Source organism: Protobothrops mucrosquamatus, unplaced genomic scaffold (assembly GCF_001527695.2).
Source record: "Protobothrops mucrosquamatus isolate PMUCROS unplaced genomic scaffold, P.Mucros_1.0 scaffold108, whole genome shotgun sequence".
Classification (NCBI taxonomy): Eukaryota; Metazoa; Chordata; class Lepidosauria; order Squamata; family Viperidae; genus Protobothrops; species Protobothrops mucrosquamatus.
Window position 1 is genome coordinate 874,341 of NW_015386480.1, and position 17,474 is coordinate 891,814.

At 46.6% G+C, this 17,474-nt stretch overlaps 1 protein-coding gene across 3 annotated transcripts in view; it reads right to left on the bottom strand.

The window, feature by feature from the left end:
- Positions 1–7,892, bottom strand: part of AR (androgen receptor) — a 181,650-nt gene extending 173,758 nt beyond the window's left edge. The window contains exons 1-3 of one of the 3 annotated variants that reach the window (XM_029283479.1): positions 7,709–7,892; positions 7,460–7,612; positions 6,652–7,387 (exon numbers count right to left, since the gene is read on the bottom strand). In XM_029283479.1, coding sequence (XP_029139312.1) covers positions 6,652–7,387; positions 7,460–7,612; positions 7,709–7,892 — 1,073 coding nt within the window. Of the gene's footprint in view, positions 1–6,651 lie in introns of all 3 variants that reach the window. The other 2 variants (XM_015812712.1, XM_015812711.1) reach the window with 2 other exon arrangements.
- Between the last annotated feature and the right edge of the window lie 9,582 nt (positions 7,893–17,474).

Consider the following 17,474-nt stretch of genomic DNA (forward strand, 5'->3'; position numbering starts at 1 on the left):
AGTTGAAAAGTCAGAGACACACCTATCAGCCAAGAGAGAACCAACAGACTCTGGCAGAAGCCAGAAAGCCATGCTTTGACATTTATTTTGCCTGCACAGAAGCCTAATTAAATTGTGAAAAAACAGGAATTCCAACTGATTTTAGTTTACCTTATTCACAGCAGTTATAGAAGAATAAAACATTCAAAAGTCACTGGAAAATGTGGTTTTAATATATAAATTAGCTGTAGAGAGAACTTTGTTCCAGCTAGCAGATGTGAAAAACTGAAACAGCAAGGCCAATTAATCCAAATAAGTCATCCTCAAATTTAAGTCCTGAACTTTGTGTTCAGATCGCTCTTTTAATCAGATAATTTTTGAATTTACAGGGTAAAAAAAGAACACTTAAACAATATTATTATGGAATATCCAAAGGCCCCAACCTAGCAAGGAAAGCAGACTTCCTTAACCCCATTAGAATCAGTACAACTCTTACGCTGCTTGCTTACGTTTGGCTGATAGCAAGCACTTCTCCTGAACGGAATAGCGCCCTGGCTCATTGGCTCAGAGCAGACCCCAGGCTGCTTGCTCCACTCCAATGGCCTCCGAAACCACTACTCTCCTCAGCCCTTGAGCAAGACAGGCTGACCAGACAACGTGATCAGACATCTGTGAAGGGATCCAAATTGCGACCCACTTTCTCAGGCTAAATCCCTCTGATCCTCACAGTTCTCATTCCCCAAACTTTACCAAAGGGATAATTTGACTTGGGGGGATGAAGGGGGGTTAAGTTTAGCTCAGCTTAGTGCCTTGGGCAATGACCTTACTTCACTTAGTTGCTCTTTGTTATATATTTATCTTAAATATTTATTATTTATTTGTCTTAAGGATTCAGATACCTTAAGTATTTCAATTGCACCATCAAATTCCCCAACTCCCATGTCTTGATCAAAGCGCCCTGAGACAGGCCCTGCTCTGAAAAAATTATGAACAATTTTACTAAATAATAAAGTATAATTACCTGTTAAATGAAGTTTCTTGGGAATCATTTCATTCAGTGGTATAAATGTGACTGATAACACCCCCACCCCAAAAACAACAACTACATGCTGTATAAATTAATGCATTCTTCTTTTAAAAATACTTCAGAAATACTGAAAGCAATCCAAATAGATTTCCCTTTTTCTTTATTAAGCTTCCTTCACTAAACTGAGGGGAAAGAGCAGGACTTTAGTCTTGCAAACCAAATTCCTCTAAAAGTCAGGATGCAAAACTGCAAGCCAACATTTATGCAAACCTAAGTGGATCCCACTCACAGGACCCGATTCCTTCTTGTCTTTTGATCCCTAACTGTTCTTGGCTTTAAAACAAACAAGAAAAGCTCTGGAGCGGCAATGGCCAGCGAGGCTCTTTTCTGCCGGAGAGGGGAGAAGGCTTTCATTCCCACTCCAGCCAATGGGGCAAAGGTCCCCTGAAACGCTGCTGCAGGCCGAGGCTGGCCCCGGACACTCTCCGTCCAGCGCCTTCGGGTGGAAACGGGGAGTGGTTGCCAGCGAAGCAGTTGCCCTTAAACAGTTGCACCAACTGCCTTCCCTTTGGATCAGTATGGCAGGAAGCTCAGCAGGGCTTGCAAGGGCAGTGTGTCCCTCAAAGTGGAGCTTGAGATGGTTTCAGGACGAAGCAACACAGAGAAAGCAACATTTGCAAAAGTAGATTTGGGGATCCAGTTGTCATTTGGCCAATTAAGAGAAGGAATAGAAGAACAGAAACCCAAAGGGGTTAAAAGAACAGGCAAAAAACCCACCACAACACGGCTCTGTTTTCAAAAGGAGGGGTACTGAGAAATAGCTCCATTGGGAAGCGATCAGGTGAAACAGAAGGAAGGGAACCGAAGCTGCTGTTACCTTGGCCAGTAGCTCTCTCCAAATGATGCAGGGCTGGATTCAAATATTTCCAATTCATCAGCATTAGGATTGCCCATTTACCATTGCTCAGAACCTACATTAATATAGGAAAAAGAGGGGCAAGAATATGTTGCATAACTTTCGACCCCAGTCGTACTTCACAGAATGACTGGATTGGAGGATGAGTTTCACCTCTGGTCAGCGAGGAAAGGATGGAATCAGGGCCCAAATCCCAGCTTATTGGCTCAACTGGATGAACCAAAGTTGAAGCCTTTTAAAAGAAAAATCAAAGGAATTCCAAGAGCAGAAGGCAAAGTAACTTCACTGACAAGGAAACCCACACCTAGATTAGGAATATTCAGAGAATACCAGCAATTTCTCCTGCTGTTGAATGTATAAAACAGGGAATATATTTAGCTAATTATTTTTTATGGAACTGTGTTTCAGTCACAGAAATTACTGCTGTTGAACCTTGTCATTTGACTGAGAATCTGGGGAGAAAGGAGAGGAGAACCAGCGCAAGGATCCACAGTCTCATTACTTGGTTAGATGAGAGGCCGCTGCATGTACAAATAAATCTCAGCACCCATAATTTATTGTGAGCTTCTTTCTTCCTATAAGGAGTAAATTGAAAGCTGCTCACAGCCAAATGAATTTGAGTAGCAGCAACAAACAAAGAGCTTCACATAACCTGCAGGAATTAAATGTAGGGAGAATACATTGAGGAGAGGGGAATAATCTAAAAATGAATCTACCCTTGTAAGCATTAGCTCTCAAATTTATACATTACAAGATCAAAGCTCCTTGAACACTCCCCTTTCATGTCTGCAATCCATAATGTCTACAGCATATGTTCTCATTACCTTTGGAGTAGAAGTCAGAAGGAAATATAGGGAGAAATACCAGCAAGAGCTATAAGCTTAACTCATAGGATGCTGTAAAATGGTCACCTCTATGATATGCTGCTGTGTTCCTCTGCAACGACCTCACAGGCTGCCTTCACTCTCCAGGCAAGGCACCGAGGGCTGCAGCCTAAATGGATTTAGCCAACAGATGTTGTGGGCAAACGGGCAGCCAGAAAGACCTCCAGTTTTAAATATGTACAAGTTACCCCATGGAGTCACATGAGAACCTCACAGATGGGAGTTATGAAAAGAAGTTAAATAAATAAATAAGCAAACTTCTGCAAGTAGCATGAACAAATTAAGCATTTAAAATGCTGCCTTCTCTCAAACTCTTCAGCTTTTGCTTGTACAATACAGTGTTAATTATAGCACCAGCGCTGCCAGAATCGATCACTTCTAAGGTGCAGGATTTAAAGCAAAAGGTTTAACCGTTCAGATGAAACAAAGGGGGGCAAAAGCATCCATTTTGGTTGGAATATGACTACTTCAGCCCCTAGTTTGCAACAAGCCCCTCAGAAGGAAAAGCTTGCATGGAGATTCCATTTTATCGCCAAGCAAGAAATAACCACGTTCACAATTTTCTGTATTGTAGCAAAATACAGGAGCTTGAGGCATGATTCAGATGCAAACTATTAACTTTTTTCAGATTGATTTTCTTAAACCTGAAGTCTATTTGCATTTTATACAGAAATTTCACACCAGAATCATGGCTACCAACCTAAGAGAACTCCTACTGGACACATCATAACTAGAATTTCTGTTCTAGTTATGATGCCATCTGCTAACAAACAGCTGTGGTCCAATTCAAATGAAAGCAAAGAAGTTTTGCTATAAATCACAGTTACGGATATACTGCTCCAAAGGCAACTGAACACACCAGCAGGATCTGCTGTCCCATTCCAACAAAAGGCAAAGAGGCCTCTTGCAAGAACTGCATCATAAATAACTTTGGATCACCATACTGTAACATTTCAACAGGACCTACAGTCATAAACGTAAAGAGTCAATCCAGGTCTATTGACGTCAATGGGGAACTTTCCATTAGATTCCATAGAGAACTGGATTAGGCCCAAGATAAATGCTAAGAAGGGAAAGGATACTCAAAGCACTTACAACATACCTTTTTTATTATTATTATCACAAATGGGCAGCCTGAAATATTTTTTCAGTACTAGTCTATCAAATTTCTAAGTGTCTGGTTCCTAGTGCTGTAGAATATTTTATATGTGGGCATTGTGAATCTGAATGGGAAATATTCAAGCGTTATATCACATAGACAATTTTAATACTTTATGTATTCAAAACGTCTTCCACAAAAGAAGCACTGATAGCTGTTTTATTTTAGCTCAGATTCCACAATTTTCATGCTATAGAAAGAAGCTTTCCTACAAAGTATTGGCAGGACTGACTTCTGCAAATAGACATACATGTTAACTGACCAACAGTTGCCTTAATATACATTAACCAGAAATTTAGGTTACGATGTAATTCTTATGGTTTAGCAAATGCTAGTTGCTAATTTCCAGACACAACACATTGCTGAAGATACTTTCAGTAGAATTTTGCTTGCAATTCTTAGCAACGCTTTAATGTAACCATAGATAGTAGCCCCAACTAGGAAAGGGAGAGTTAGATCAAGAGGACTTTGAAGTAAAGCAGGAACCACAAGGTGGGGCTGAGGCTGCCTTTTCCTCCTCATGTCCGAGAAGCAGTTAAAGGGGCCAGAAGAAAATGGTGGATGCTCTAAATCAGGGGTTCCCAACCAGGGGTGCGAGATGATATTCCAGGGGGTGCGAAAATTTGGGTTTTCAAAATTATAGTGTATATGCATAATTCATTGCCGTTGTTTCGAATTTTTGTAAGGGGTGCGAGAATATATCAGAAGCGTTCCAGGGGTGTGGGGTGTAGAAAAGGTTGGGAACCACTGCTCTAAATGTTCAAATTGAAAATAATCTGAATAAATGTACATCAATGGGTTGCTAATTTTGCTTGTACGGTAGTACATTTAACTGACTTGCTACCGTAGAAATTGCTTTCTTCAAAGGCATTTTGTCTAATACCAAGCATGGAACGCAAAGTTGATCACAGGGAACTGGGATGTCCACTCTCTGCAGTAGCAGCATCAGCTTAGCTAGATTTATCCAACAGGATTTTGGTGAAATCGCTGAATAAATATTATGCATTACCACAACTATATCATTATGCAATTTGAAGACACCACTACACTGCAGTTTTTCTTCAGGACTCAGATCAATTTGGATTTTAATTTATTTTTATTTTTCCCTTTTGTCTTTCCTTCAGGTATTTATTTGTGTGTGTGTGTGTGTGTGTGTGTGTGTTTAGCTTAATCTCAGCTTCTGGATCTGAGAGATGATCAAATTAAAGAATTTGTATATGAGTCCAATCACGTTTATTCAAAACAAAGTAAACCAAATAAATCTTATACTGCTGGATCATTGAAACAAAACTTGAGATATCTAAACACATTGTGCAAATGGACAAATCAAATGTTAGGTAAGAATGTTTCATTCTTTTTATTGTTAGTAATAAATAATAGTATAAAATTAAGCCCTTGTGAAAAGCTGCACTGCCTGAACGAAGCAATGTGGGAGAGTTGGGCTGTTGGAGAGCCATCCTCCTAGAAAGGGACCTATCCTGGCTTCCATTTTAACATATGGCCAAGGAATATCTTACTGCAGGTGCCAGAAAGGCTGGCTGACTAAACCTTTTGCCTACAGTAACCAAAATCATGTTGTTGGCTTAGTTAAAAGCAGGATTCAGCATTTTAAAAGGTAATCTATGAAAAATACAACCTATTGCGAATCACTATTGCCAACAGGAAGAGTAATTTGTGATGAAAATAAATACAAAAAATATTGAGGGAAGATCAAAGTTAATGTCTACAAGCTTCATAAGATTAAGATACTCTAGCAAGCAAGCTGTAGGTAAGTCCATGGGTCAGAGCTATCACATTGGAGTAACTGGTGTTTTCTTGGGTCGTGCACAAATACATGGCTCATCTTTTTAATGACATAAAGCTAGTACTGTATCTATGCAAAGTAAATCCTATTTAATCCAGTAGAATACTCTCCTTTTAAATATATTAATATTAATATATTAATAATTTTGTCAGGAAAAAGTTGTCTGCATTTGTTTTACCCAGCTTGCTTTTTAAAAATGTGTACACATGTACAATTTATGATTCAATTCAAGCTATAAAATGTATATTATGCACACAATTTACATCATTTAACATCTGTTGTTGGCTATTGAAAAAACTTCCATAAACACAGAATAAAAGGGAAAAAATCTAGATCATCATCAGGGGCCTGTAATCTGCTCTTCCATATATAAAAAGGGACTGATCCCCTGGTCTGTGAATGCTGTAGCTTCATTTTCACAAATGGGGCTGTTTGATTTACTTCATCTGAAAATTCAGCTCAAAACTTCTGGTGAAACCTCTTCCCTCACTCTGAGGTGAGAAGCCACCCCCCACAGTCAGCCAGGCCCTTCAACGAAACGCAAGAAAACAACCACTTGTCCGCGCGAGCAGAGTTGCACGGTGCTCCCTAACCATTATTGCTGCCGCCACCCCCCAAACCTCCCCTTAATCTAATCGCCCCTTCCGAGCCCCGCTTGAGCAAAAGCCAAGGCGGGATAAGGCGCTTTCCCGGACGGAGGGGCATTTTTCTCCCCCAGAGAAAGCAAGACGCCGTCCAAGGGGCCCAGCCCGGGAGGGTCGGCACTTCTCCTTCCCCTGTAGCGCCCAGGCGGCGGACGCGGGTTCCCTGGGGGTCCCCGGGGCCCTCCCGGCCGGGCGCCCGCATCTTAGCCCGGCCGCTCTTCCCGCTGCGACTCCTTACCTCACGTCTCCGTAGGCGCCCGCGTAGCCCTCCATCCAAGGCCCGAGCTCCGTCTTGATGCAGCCGGGCGCCGGAGCGAAGGGCATCCTGCCCATCACGCCTCCGGGATACCACACCTCGGAAGGCAGGTCGGCTCCTTCCTGGCCGGTCGGCCCTTGGCCCCGGCCGTAGCCGAAGGTAGTCGGGGCGGCGCCCTCGGCCGAGACGCAGGGGCCGTAGACTTGCGCGTCCTCCGCGAAGAAGGGGTGCCAGCCCGTGCCCGGAGGGGCGCCGTAGTGGGGCGCTAAGGCGGGCAACTCCCCGGCGCGCCGGTACTGCGCGCCCCAGATGCCGCCCGCCGCGTACTCCAGCGGGCTCTCCACCTTGATGCGGCCGTGCGAGGCTAGCGCTAGCTGGAAGTTGTAATAGTCGCGGCTCTGGAAGGCGCCCGCCGGCGGCTCGTCCAACTCGGGCGAGCTCTTGAAGAGGCTGAGGTGGCCCGGCACGTCCATGGCCAGCGCGCCCTCGCCGCCGCCGCCGCTTTCCTGCTCGGCTTCGACGATTTTGCAGCCCCCCAGGGCCACGGACCGAGCTTGCGCGCCCGGCAGCGCGAACATGCAGTCACCGCGGCTCGATGCCGCTTCGCCGCCGCCGGGCCCTTCGAGCGCTTCCACCGCCAGGCCCATGGAGGCAGAGACGGCTTTGCATAGCTCCTTGGCGCTCTCGCCCAAGTAGTCTTCCTTGGCCGCGCTGGCTCCGCCGCCGCCGCCGCCGCCTGCAGCCCCGGCGCCGCGCGGCTCCCCTTCCGCTGCCGCTACCGCTACCGCGGGCAGGAGGCTGCTCTCGGTCAAGATGTCTTTCAGGTCCCCGGAGCAGCTCTGGAACGAGGGAGCCAGCAAGGCCAGGGACGAAGGGGCGGCCGAGGAAGCGGAAGCGGCGGCGGCGCCCGCCGGTTGGGACTCGCGATCGGCCGGCTGAAACCCTTTGCTGCCTGCGGCAGCCTCATCCAGCGGCAGGTAAGCAGGGGAGCCGGGCTGCCGCTGCTGCTGTCGCGGGCTGGGCTCTTGCAGACCGGCGCCCGGCGGGCCTGCGGAAGGAGAGCCCGCTGCTTGGCTGCTGGGCCCGACCTCCTCTCCCGCTCCACTGGGGCCGGGACTCTGGAAAGCCTCGCGGACGCTCTGGAAAAGGCTCTGGAAAGCTCCGCGGAAAGTTTTTCCCGGCGGCCGGGCATACACCCTGCCCAGCCCGACGTGAACTTCCATGCCCCGTTGGTGGCGAGTGCGCGGGATGAACTTTCGCGGCTTCCTCACTGGCAAGGGCGGCTTCGCTCCTCGGGAAGGAGTCCTCGGCGGAGCGGGGATGCCGCGACGACTGACACCTTTATCAGAAGAGGCGGCGGCGGTCGAAGCGGGCGATCATCCCTTTCAGGGCGAAGAGCCGTCGGAGCGCCCGGGAGGAGGGCAGGTCTGAGCAGGTGGCGCGCCAGGAGACGCGGCTTGCCGCTTTTGGGACACTGATCCGGAAGTCGGGGCTGGCCTGCTGAAGCGCCCGAGAGCGCGGCCTAGGAGAGCAGCGGCCGCCAAGGGGGAGAGGCGGGGGCCAAGAAGCGGCGGGTGCCACGCTGCCTCCGCCGCGCCTGTTGCAATTATTAACTTTCTCGGCGGAAAAAACGGGCAGGCAGGCCGGCTCCGCTGCGGCTCCGACTGAGCGAGGCGAAAGTTGAATGCGACTGAGGGCAGGCGGGCGCACGAAGAGGGCGAGCGGCTCGCGTCTTCTCGGTTTTCCTCACCCGGACGAAAGCGAAGTGAAGCGACTCCGGCGCGCGAACCGGCAGCTTTGGAGGCGGCTGGGCCGACCCGCCCCTTTTGCCCCCTCCTGGCGCCGGGAGCGAGAGGTCGCGCTCCGGCCGGCCGGGGAGGAGCGGAGTCGAGCGGGGCGCCGGGCAGCCCAATCAGCTGGGCCGAGCAGAGACGAGCAACAAGTGGGCGAAGCGGAGAAGCCAGGCGGGCAGGCCCTCTTCGGCCGCTGACTGGGAGGAGACGCGCTGCTCCTTCTTCTCCCGCGCGCCTTGCTCCGCTTGGCGCCGCTTCCCTCTTCGGACGCGGTTGCTTCCGCGGCAGGCAGCACCCTACACGAGGGAGGCGAGCGGGCCCGGCAAGAAGGCTGCCGGCCTTGCCTGGGAGGCTGGCGCCGCCGCGAAGGCTCGGGCTTTATGTAGCAGTTCTCCGGCGGCCCAGCGCGCTACTCTGCATACGCACGCCCAGCTCCACGTGCCGAAGGCAGGTCCTGCTGAAGCGCGGGCGCCGCAAACGGCAGGCAGGCCGCAACGCTGATCGCCGGGGCCAGAGCCCGACGTGAGGCAGGTCCGGGGGAAGCGGAGCCCGTGGACCGCCGCTCCCGCCCGGGCCGCCCTGCCTCGAAGCGGTCGCGAAGTCCGCGCCGGGAGGAAGCTCCGCCATCCCGCTGCGGCCGCTCGGGGAGTCCCCGGCGTCGTTCTGCCTCAGCCAGCCGCGGGAGCCGGGCCTTCCCCCCTCTGGTTCTCAGGCAGCCTTCCCGGCTCCTTGGAGACCGAGGCCGACCGTGAAGTTTCTGGAAAAGAGGGCGAGGCATCGGCTGCGTGGGCCCGGGGGCCGCACTCCTGCCGCGCCGGGAAGCCCTTTTCTCAACGGTCTGGCTTGGAGTTTCTGCCCAAGAGAAGCCAGCAAGGCCGGAGGCCCCTGGCCAGGAGTCCGGACGGGCGGAAGGCCCCGGGGCTGCCCAGCGTAGGCACCGTTAGCTTCAAGGGGAGCGGGCCTAACTGAGCCTAAACGATGGGGCTGTCGTTGTTTGGCTCAACTTCTATGGTGCCTCTTAAGAAATGGTGCAGAGAAAGTTGCAACTACAAATAGCCGTTCAAGGGGCCCAAGTCACGACCTGAAATTTTGGCCTATAGTCAGGGTGGTACTTTGGTTTCAGCATGCTAAATGAAAATAGTTGGTTTTCTTTATACCAAGAAGTAGTCATCCATGTTTATTAGACTGTGCATTCTTACTTACTCTAATACAGGGTTTAAATTGATGTTCTGGATATTTTTTTGCCATTTTTTCTCTAAAAGTTTATGTTGAAAACGTGTTAAACAATGCAAGCTCAGTTACAAAACCATTCTTCACAGTCGAAGTGAAGAGAAACATTCTTTTTCCTCCTTGTATAAATGTAGTCAGCTAATATTTGTATTCAAGCAACTCGGCCTAGCTGTAACATCCTAGAAGTTGCAATTCCAATTTATGAAGGTCCATGAAGGCTGGATTAGAAGCTGGACTTACCCACAAGTCAGGTAAAAAGTCGAAAGTCCCCTTTTGCCCAAATGGATGTGGAGAAGGAAGAAGAAATTTTACAGATGGTGAATGAGAAAAAGGCTGATGTAAGAGAGAGGAGAGATTGCGCTCTTTAGTTCTGTACTTGAAGGTCGGAAGAGAGTTCACCATTTCTGGCTCCTAAAGAATCTATGTAAGTAAGCTGTAAATTTCCCCAAAAAATTACTGCATTCTTCTTGCATAAAGATATATACAGGGTATCATACAAAAGGGTGAGGGGTGTTAATAAATTTGCAAGTAAAGAATGACTATGATAAAATAAAAATTACTGGTGACTGAAAGAAGGTAATAGTACAGCAGTCTGTTCCAATAGACAGTAAAATGAAAACTGATCTAAGTCAAAATGCAGTTTTTAAAAGGCTGGGAAAACTCCTTGAATAAGGGTCTCAAGCGCACAGACCCAGAGGGAGGCTGCACCACTGAAAAGACTCTGAGTAGATCCATACAGCTATTTGCTCTCATACAAACCACCACCTGCTATCTTAAATGTGGCCCTTGCAGTGGGGCTGGAGTGTGCAGGAGGTAAAATCAGTGGTGAGATCCAGCCAGTTCGGCAGAGCCCAGGCCCAGAATGGACTTCCGGAAGTGGCATCCACACAGTTGTTCACATATTTAAATTCCATCACTGGGTAAAATGATGGAATTACCCTAACCCTAACTCTGCCCTGCTCTACCTGTAATACACACACACACACACAAACACACACACACACAGCATTCTAAAGATTGAAATTGGCTGAAATTCAAGCTGCATCAACCATATTCCACTGTGTGAAATCTTCTCCAGTTGGTCTGCACAATGTTCTGGTTATCCAGTGAACAACAATTGGCTTGATGTTGTTTTACTGTCACAGTAAACTTTTTAAAAAAAATTCTTCAAGCTGTAAGTCATTTATTTGAGTGTTTGACTTAACAACCAACAGAGTAAAGAGTTTTTGTATCTGTTGGCTGCCATCTACTGATTATCCCCATTTGTGCAGCTATTGCTTGAGTGCTGTTAAAGAGCTGAAGTTTCAGAAAAGGGGTTAGTTACGGGCATTGTTGTGGCAACTATATGCTAAGAACATTATGTGAAGAAAAGAAATGAGAAATCAGGGCTCCTGAGAGCCATGGCCACTGGGAAAAGAATTTGCTTCCAGACATCCCTTCAGTTACACTTCAGTTACAGACTTTGAGCCAGGAATATGTTTGCTAGTCAGCTTCTGCTGGTCAGTCATCTCATTAAGAAAAAAAAGCAGGGGGAGGGAACAAGCAAAGTGGTTGTGAGGCCAGTTTCTGATCTCCCTTAGAGCCAAAAAGGATTGAGGCATAGGAGAAGAACTCAAAAACTGGATAGAAGGGAACAGGAAACAGGCAAAAACAGACTTCTGGAGAAGAAATGGCCGAGTGAAGATGTCTCCGTGAGTAGCAGGGCTGGCAACTGCAGCAGAATGTAGAGCGCAGAATTAGAGAGTAGACCAGCTCTCTCTAATTCCTCTCTGGATAAGCAGAGGGCTTGAGATCTCTCACAAGTGCCCCAGACCGCTGCTCCTCAGGAGGAGACTGCGAGAAGGCAGTCGGCAGTGGGTTGAGACCTCTGGGAGACAAGGAAATGGCCATTCTGGTGAAGTTGTGGGTTGGTAGAGTTCATGTACCCCCTTTTCTCAATCACTTTCAGAAATGGCTTTTTCACTGCTTTATTGGCCACCATTGGATTGACAGATTTTAAACACTGAATTTCCTTTAAGAGCTACATACACAGGCAACAAACACAACACGGAGGCGGGGGGGGGGGGAGGAGGAATAAACAACATTCCCATTCCTTTCCATGAGAAAACACTTTTGGTTTGAAACATATTAAGATTTTTAAAACTGGACAATTAAAGGAAAAGAACACTCAGTTTACCATTACAAGATGAAGCAAAATATTGTAACATTTGGATATGGTAAAGGATATTTTTGAACAACGAAATCAGAAGTTAAATTTTAGAAGTGTCTGCTATGGATAGTTTGTGTCTAAACTTTTTATGGAAGAAAAGCAAATTCTACCTAAAAAAGTAAGACTGAGTTAAAAGTTGATTTCTACAAGAATGACTCAGAAAAAGATGTCACCCTGGATATATAAAAGAAACTGACTGTTGTCCTAATAATTAAATGAGATATACAAAAAAATAATCCAAGAGAGGGACCTGGATAATTTTCCTATACTGGATTTACAAAAGAGTCTTACTAAAGTTTTGAATAATTTTGTGAGAAAGAAAAAACAAAAAACTAAAAATGAAGTTGTGTGACATTATTTGAAGGAACTAAGGATCACGACTGTAAAAAGTAAAAGGAAAAAAAATATAAAGTTGGTTTATCTAATCAAGATTAAGATATGTTATCTCTGGTAACCCTCAGGACTGAAATGATGACACTTTAGGGATTTGTTTTAAATAAGAGACAGCATAAAAGATCATTTGTACTTTAAGAGAAGGTGATAAGTTATTAAAATTGTTTATATTTGTTATGAGGATTATGGGAAGTCATTTCTTTCTCTTTACAATATTTTTATTTTTTCTTTATGTCTTTCTAGTTTTCCTTTTTTCTTGCATATTCTATTCATTTTACTCTATTTTTTCAGTTGGCATTACTTTTTATTGGTGTAATTTTAAAATTACTATATGTATAAAAAAGGAAATGGGCAGATCCAATTTGAGCCGGAGGATTGCAGATAAGAAACATACCTTTTCAGGCGATCTCCCCCAGGTGAGGCCTCAAGACCCCTTATGTTTTGCCCCCAACAATCTGGGTCCTCCTTTTACCAACCTCAGAAGGATGGAAGGCTGACAACCTTTAGCCGGTCAGGATCAAACTCCAGGCTGTGGGCAGAGTTTACCTGCAATGCTGCATTCTAACCACTGTGCCACCAGGGCTCCTCTAGACATGTGTGAAGTTTTTTTTGTATGCCCTTCCAAAAGTAATACACATAGAATGTACACATACATACTGTATGTATGTATACACATATACATACAGAATAAAAATTACAAAAAGAATTTTAATAAACTTAGAATCCTTCACCATATAGAAATTCCTCATAAGGAATTACATATGCACCTGTAATTGCTTCCAAAACTCATTAGTGTGACATAAATAGAAGTATTTATATTGCCCAATAATTGTGATTTAAATCACAGTTTTTAAAATATTTTTAATATAAGGAAAAAAGATACGAAACATTTCTGCATCAGCTCCTGCATTTGAGACTCATTTAAGATGACTCAAAATCCTTGTGTGAATACTAGCAATCCTGGAAGTTATTCAGGATACAAATTTATTATCAGATGAAATTCTCAAAATGTTGCTTTGAGTCAGAAAAAAGCAGAGAATATTTTTTTAGAAAAGGGAAAAATATCAAATCATTAAAGTCTTTGAGATTGTATAATATCAAAATACTCTGCAACTACTCCTATTACTGTCAAGGATGAATCTTTCAACTTGCCTTTAGAGTAAGGGGGAGGAGAAGGTGTTACTTTCAAGTGGGTTAGATAGAGAAACAAAACTTGTGAGAACCTGAAACCTTTTCAAGAACACCATAAAAGGTGTGGATTTGAAGCAAGCAGTTCCCATAACAAAGTGAACTTGTTTATATGGACTATGTAAGACCTTGGGGGTTTGGCTGGGAAAATTATTGTTTAAGTCCATGATTTAGTGTTGGAACCTCAGAGTTAGTTTTGCTTCAACATTACCATGCAGTGTATTCAATAAACAGTGAGATTTTCAGAAACAGAATGAACCTGGAGTTTTATTTGACTTCTTGAGCTGATTGTTGACTATTACATTTTTTAAAAACCTCACAGCATCTTCTTCAAAAGCATTAAAGAGCAAAACCTATATAGTATGCCGAAATATCTTATTATGGCAGTACAGTCCAGAAATTAAAATATTTCCTCTTTCACTAAATTTCTTTGAAAATTTTATTTGTTTGTTAAATTTATTTGCCACTCATCTCATAACTAAATTACTCTGGTCAGCTTGCAGCATTAAAATGCAGCCAGAAGCAAACTGGCAACCAGTGCAGCTCAGGGAGCATTGGGGTAACATTCGCCACTCTAGGGGCCCTAAGAACTGCCCGGCCAGCTGAATACTCTTCAAGGGTAGCCCCATGTAGAGCGCATTGCAGCAGTCCAAATGTGAGATGACCGCGGCTTGAGTGACTGAGCGCAGGGACTCCTGATCCAGGAAAGGCCACAGCTGGTGCACGAGACAAGGTTGTACAAAGGCTCTCCTAGCCACAGTTACCACCTGCTCTTTGAACAGGAGGCCTGAGTCCAGGAGAGGCCCCAAGCTGCGGACTGGAAGCGTCTGGGGCAAAGCCACCCCACCCAGAACTAAGGATGTTCAAGTCCCAGATCTTGAAGCTGTGTGCACCCAAAGTCATTGGTCTCACCAGGGTTCAGCCGAAGCCTGTTGTCCCCCATCCAGCCTCTGTGCTCTGTGAGAGGTCGGCAACAACATCACTTGGATTACCAGGGTGCAGATAACAAGTTGAGAACCATCAGCATACTGGTGGCGAATGGTCTCACCCAGCAGCTTCAGGCAGATGTTCAAAAGGAGTGACACTTGGCAAAGGAGTGGCCGTGGGCAGGAACTCTCACTCCCTATTAACACCGATTAGGACCGTCCTTGAGGAAAGGAGCCAAACCAACACAGAAGTGTGTCACTGTGGCACTTGGCAAAGGAGTGGCCGTGGGCAGGAACTCTCACTCCCTATTAACACCGATTAGGACCGTCCTTGAGGAAAGGAGCCAAACCAACACAGAAGTGTGTCACCCAGCCCCAAATCCTGCAGCTGGCCCAGAAGGATACCATGGTTGATGGTATCAAAGGCCGCTGAGAGATCAAGGGAATGAAGATGGTTGCGCTACCCCCATCCCCCTCTCGCCAGAGATCACCAGCAAGTGAGAGCAATGCCCTGAATCCTGACTGAAAGGGGTGCAGATACTCTGCTTCATCCAGGACCCTCTGAAGCTGCAAGGCCAGCAGCTTTTCTACCACCTTCCCTAAGAGGGGAAGAAGAGAAACTGGACATAACTTGTCCATGCAGGTGGGATCAAGCGATGGGTTTTTTTAAGAATGGAGCAAACCAGGGCCTCCTTGAAATGCTCCAGGAATATCCCCTCCTGCAGTGAGAAATTTATCTCTGCTTAAACCTTGGATGCTTTCACCAGCCAGGTGGGACAAGGATCTAATTGAGAGATGGTTGCCCTGGCAGCATGGAGGACCCTGCCCATTCCATCAGGCGCAGCAAGGTCAAACCGTTCCCAGATGATGGGCAAGGCCTCTGTATTATATCACTGCAGCAATGTATTAATCTCATTTCCTCCTTTCATTTTTCCTTAATGGATGTCCATGGCAAAATCTTTCCACTAAGAATGTGAATCTCTTCAGTCCAGGCAAAAAGGAGAATGAAAAACTGGATCTAGAAATTGTCCCTGTCAAAATAATTCTGTAATAATATGTGTTGTGTCCTGAGCCTGCAGAAGCAGGCTCGGGACGATGCAAGAGTCCCGGGCATTTGCAAAAGCTGCCTGGGACCAGACTGAGCAGCGCCGGCCTTGCGCACACGCGCAAGGCGGGAAAAGACTGCCTGCTATTGGTTGGAATTGCCCGGGGATCCGGGGGTATAAATAGAGGCCTGCGTGCCTCTGCTCTTGTTGGTTGTTAGCTGTAAGCGAGAATAAAGGTCTGTTAGCAACATGCATTGCCTCCTTCGCCATTATTCTCCGGACTTAACACTGGCGACGAAGGTGGGATTTAGTCTAGACAGGGAAGCCTGAAGACTCACCCAAAAGAAGTCCGGAAGAGGGACAACGGCGTTGAAGTCAGCGTCTATCCTGCCAGTACAGCATCGCTGGAGGGTGAGTGCGGCTGAAGAAAACCCTGTCCCTTGATCATGGTGAAAATCAGTCGCTTATCTGAATTTGATGTCTCTCACCTGGAGAAATGGGAATCTTACGTTGCAAGGATGGAGACTTAGTTCCGCGTGAATCAGATAAGGGAAGATGGTCTAAAGGCTGCCACAATGTTGTGCGTTTGTGGGCAAGACGCCTTTGAGATCGCCGAGAATCTAGTCGCCCCAGCCTTGCTAGAAACTGTTTCATACTCTGATCTGAAGAAATTTTTGAAAGAACACTTCCAGCCCAAGCAATCTGTTATTGCTTGGAGGCACACATTTGAACTGAGAGATCAGTGAGCTGGGGAATCAGCAAAAGAATTTATTGCAGCCTTGAGAAGAGCGGCTAAACCGTGCGAGTTCAAGGATCTAGAAGAAAGGCTGCGCGATCGTTTTGTGTGCGGACTGAGGAACAGAGACTTACAGCAGAAGCTGTTTGCTAAGGAAGATGTCTCTTTCCAAGATGCTCTGCGAGAGGTTATGGCAGAGGAAGCTGCAGGTGGAGAGGTAAAGAATCTGCAGCCCACTCGAAGCGCTCCAGAGACTGCAACCATCCACAAGGAGGACGTGCGGGAGGATTTGGAAGAGGATCCTGAAGATGAAGTGGACAAGCTTTATCAAGCAGCCGGAAGGAGGCCCAAAGATCGTCTGGACAAAGGCCCAGCTGAGCTTCGATGCTTCGGATGCGGAGGTCACCACAAGCAAGCGGAATGTCGGTTCCGTTCCACCATTTGCTGAGCGTGCGGAAAGAAAGGCCACATCGCTGCGGTTTGCCTGGGTCGACAGAAGGTACAACCGAAGGAAGAATTGAATCTGAAAGGTACCAGGGTCCCCAGCCAAAACAGGGTGGGTTTCTGTGCAACACGCAGGAATATATTAAGAATAGGCACACACAAACCCCTTAAAAAGAAATTGTCCCTTAAAGTAAGACTGCAAGGAGTTCCATTGTCGATGGAACTAGACACGGGGTCTGCCCTATCCATAATTTCTCTCAACACATTTCACAAAATCTGCAGCAGCAGTGGCCAGCGAGCTTCGCTAAGGCCTAATGTAATCCATACTGATTTTCAAAATTCCAAGGTGTGCGTTAAGGGGGAGGCCACCCTTAAGGTACAGTATAAGAATTTTGAAGGCCCCTTAGACGTGCTGATTGGACTCGATTGGTTCGAGGCCTTAGGAATCCAGATAACAGGGCTGCACAAATTGCAAAACGGAGACCCTTGCAGATGTCTGCAAGGAGTTTGCAGATGTGTTCAGTTCTGAACTAGGATCCTACAAGGCACCTCCAGTTTCACTAAAGCTAGACTCAGCTGTACAGCCCATAAGGGTTAAACCTAGGAGAGTACCATTTGCTCTTAAGAGCAAGATTGATGCCGAACTGGACAAGTTGCTCCAGCAAGGCATATTAGAGCCTGTAGACTCCAGCCCGTGGGAAACTCCCATTGTAACGCCTTTAAAGGCAAATGGGGACATTCGTATTTGTGCAGACTACAAGTGCACACTAAACAAGGCCCTACAGCAACATGCTTATCCTGTGCCTGTAGTGAGCCACATTTTGGCTTCTCTTAAGGAGG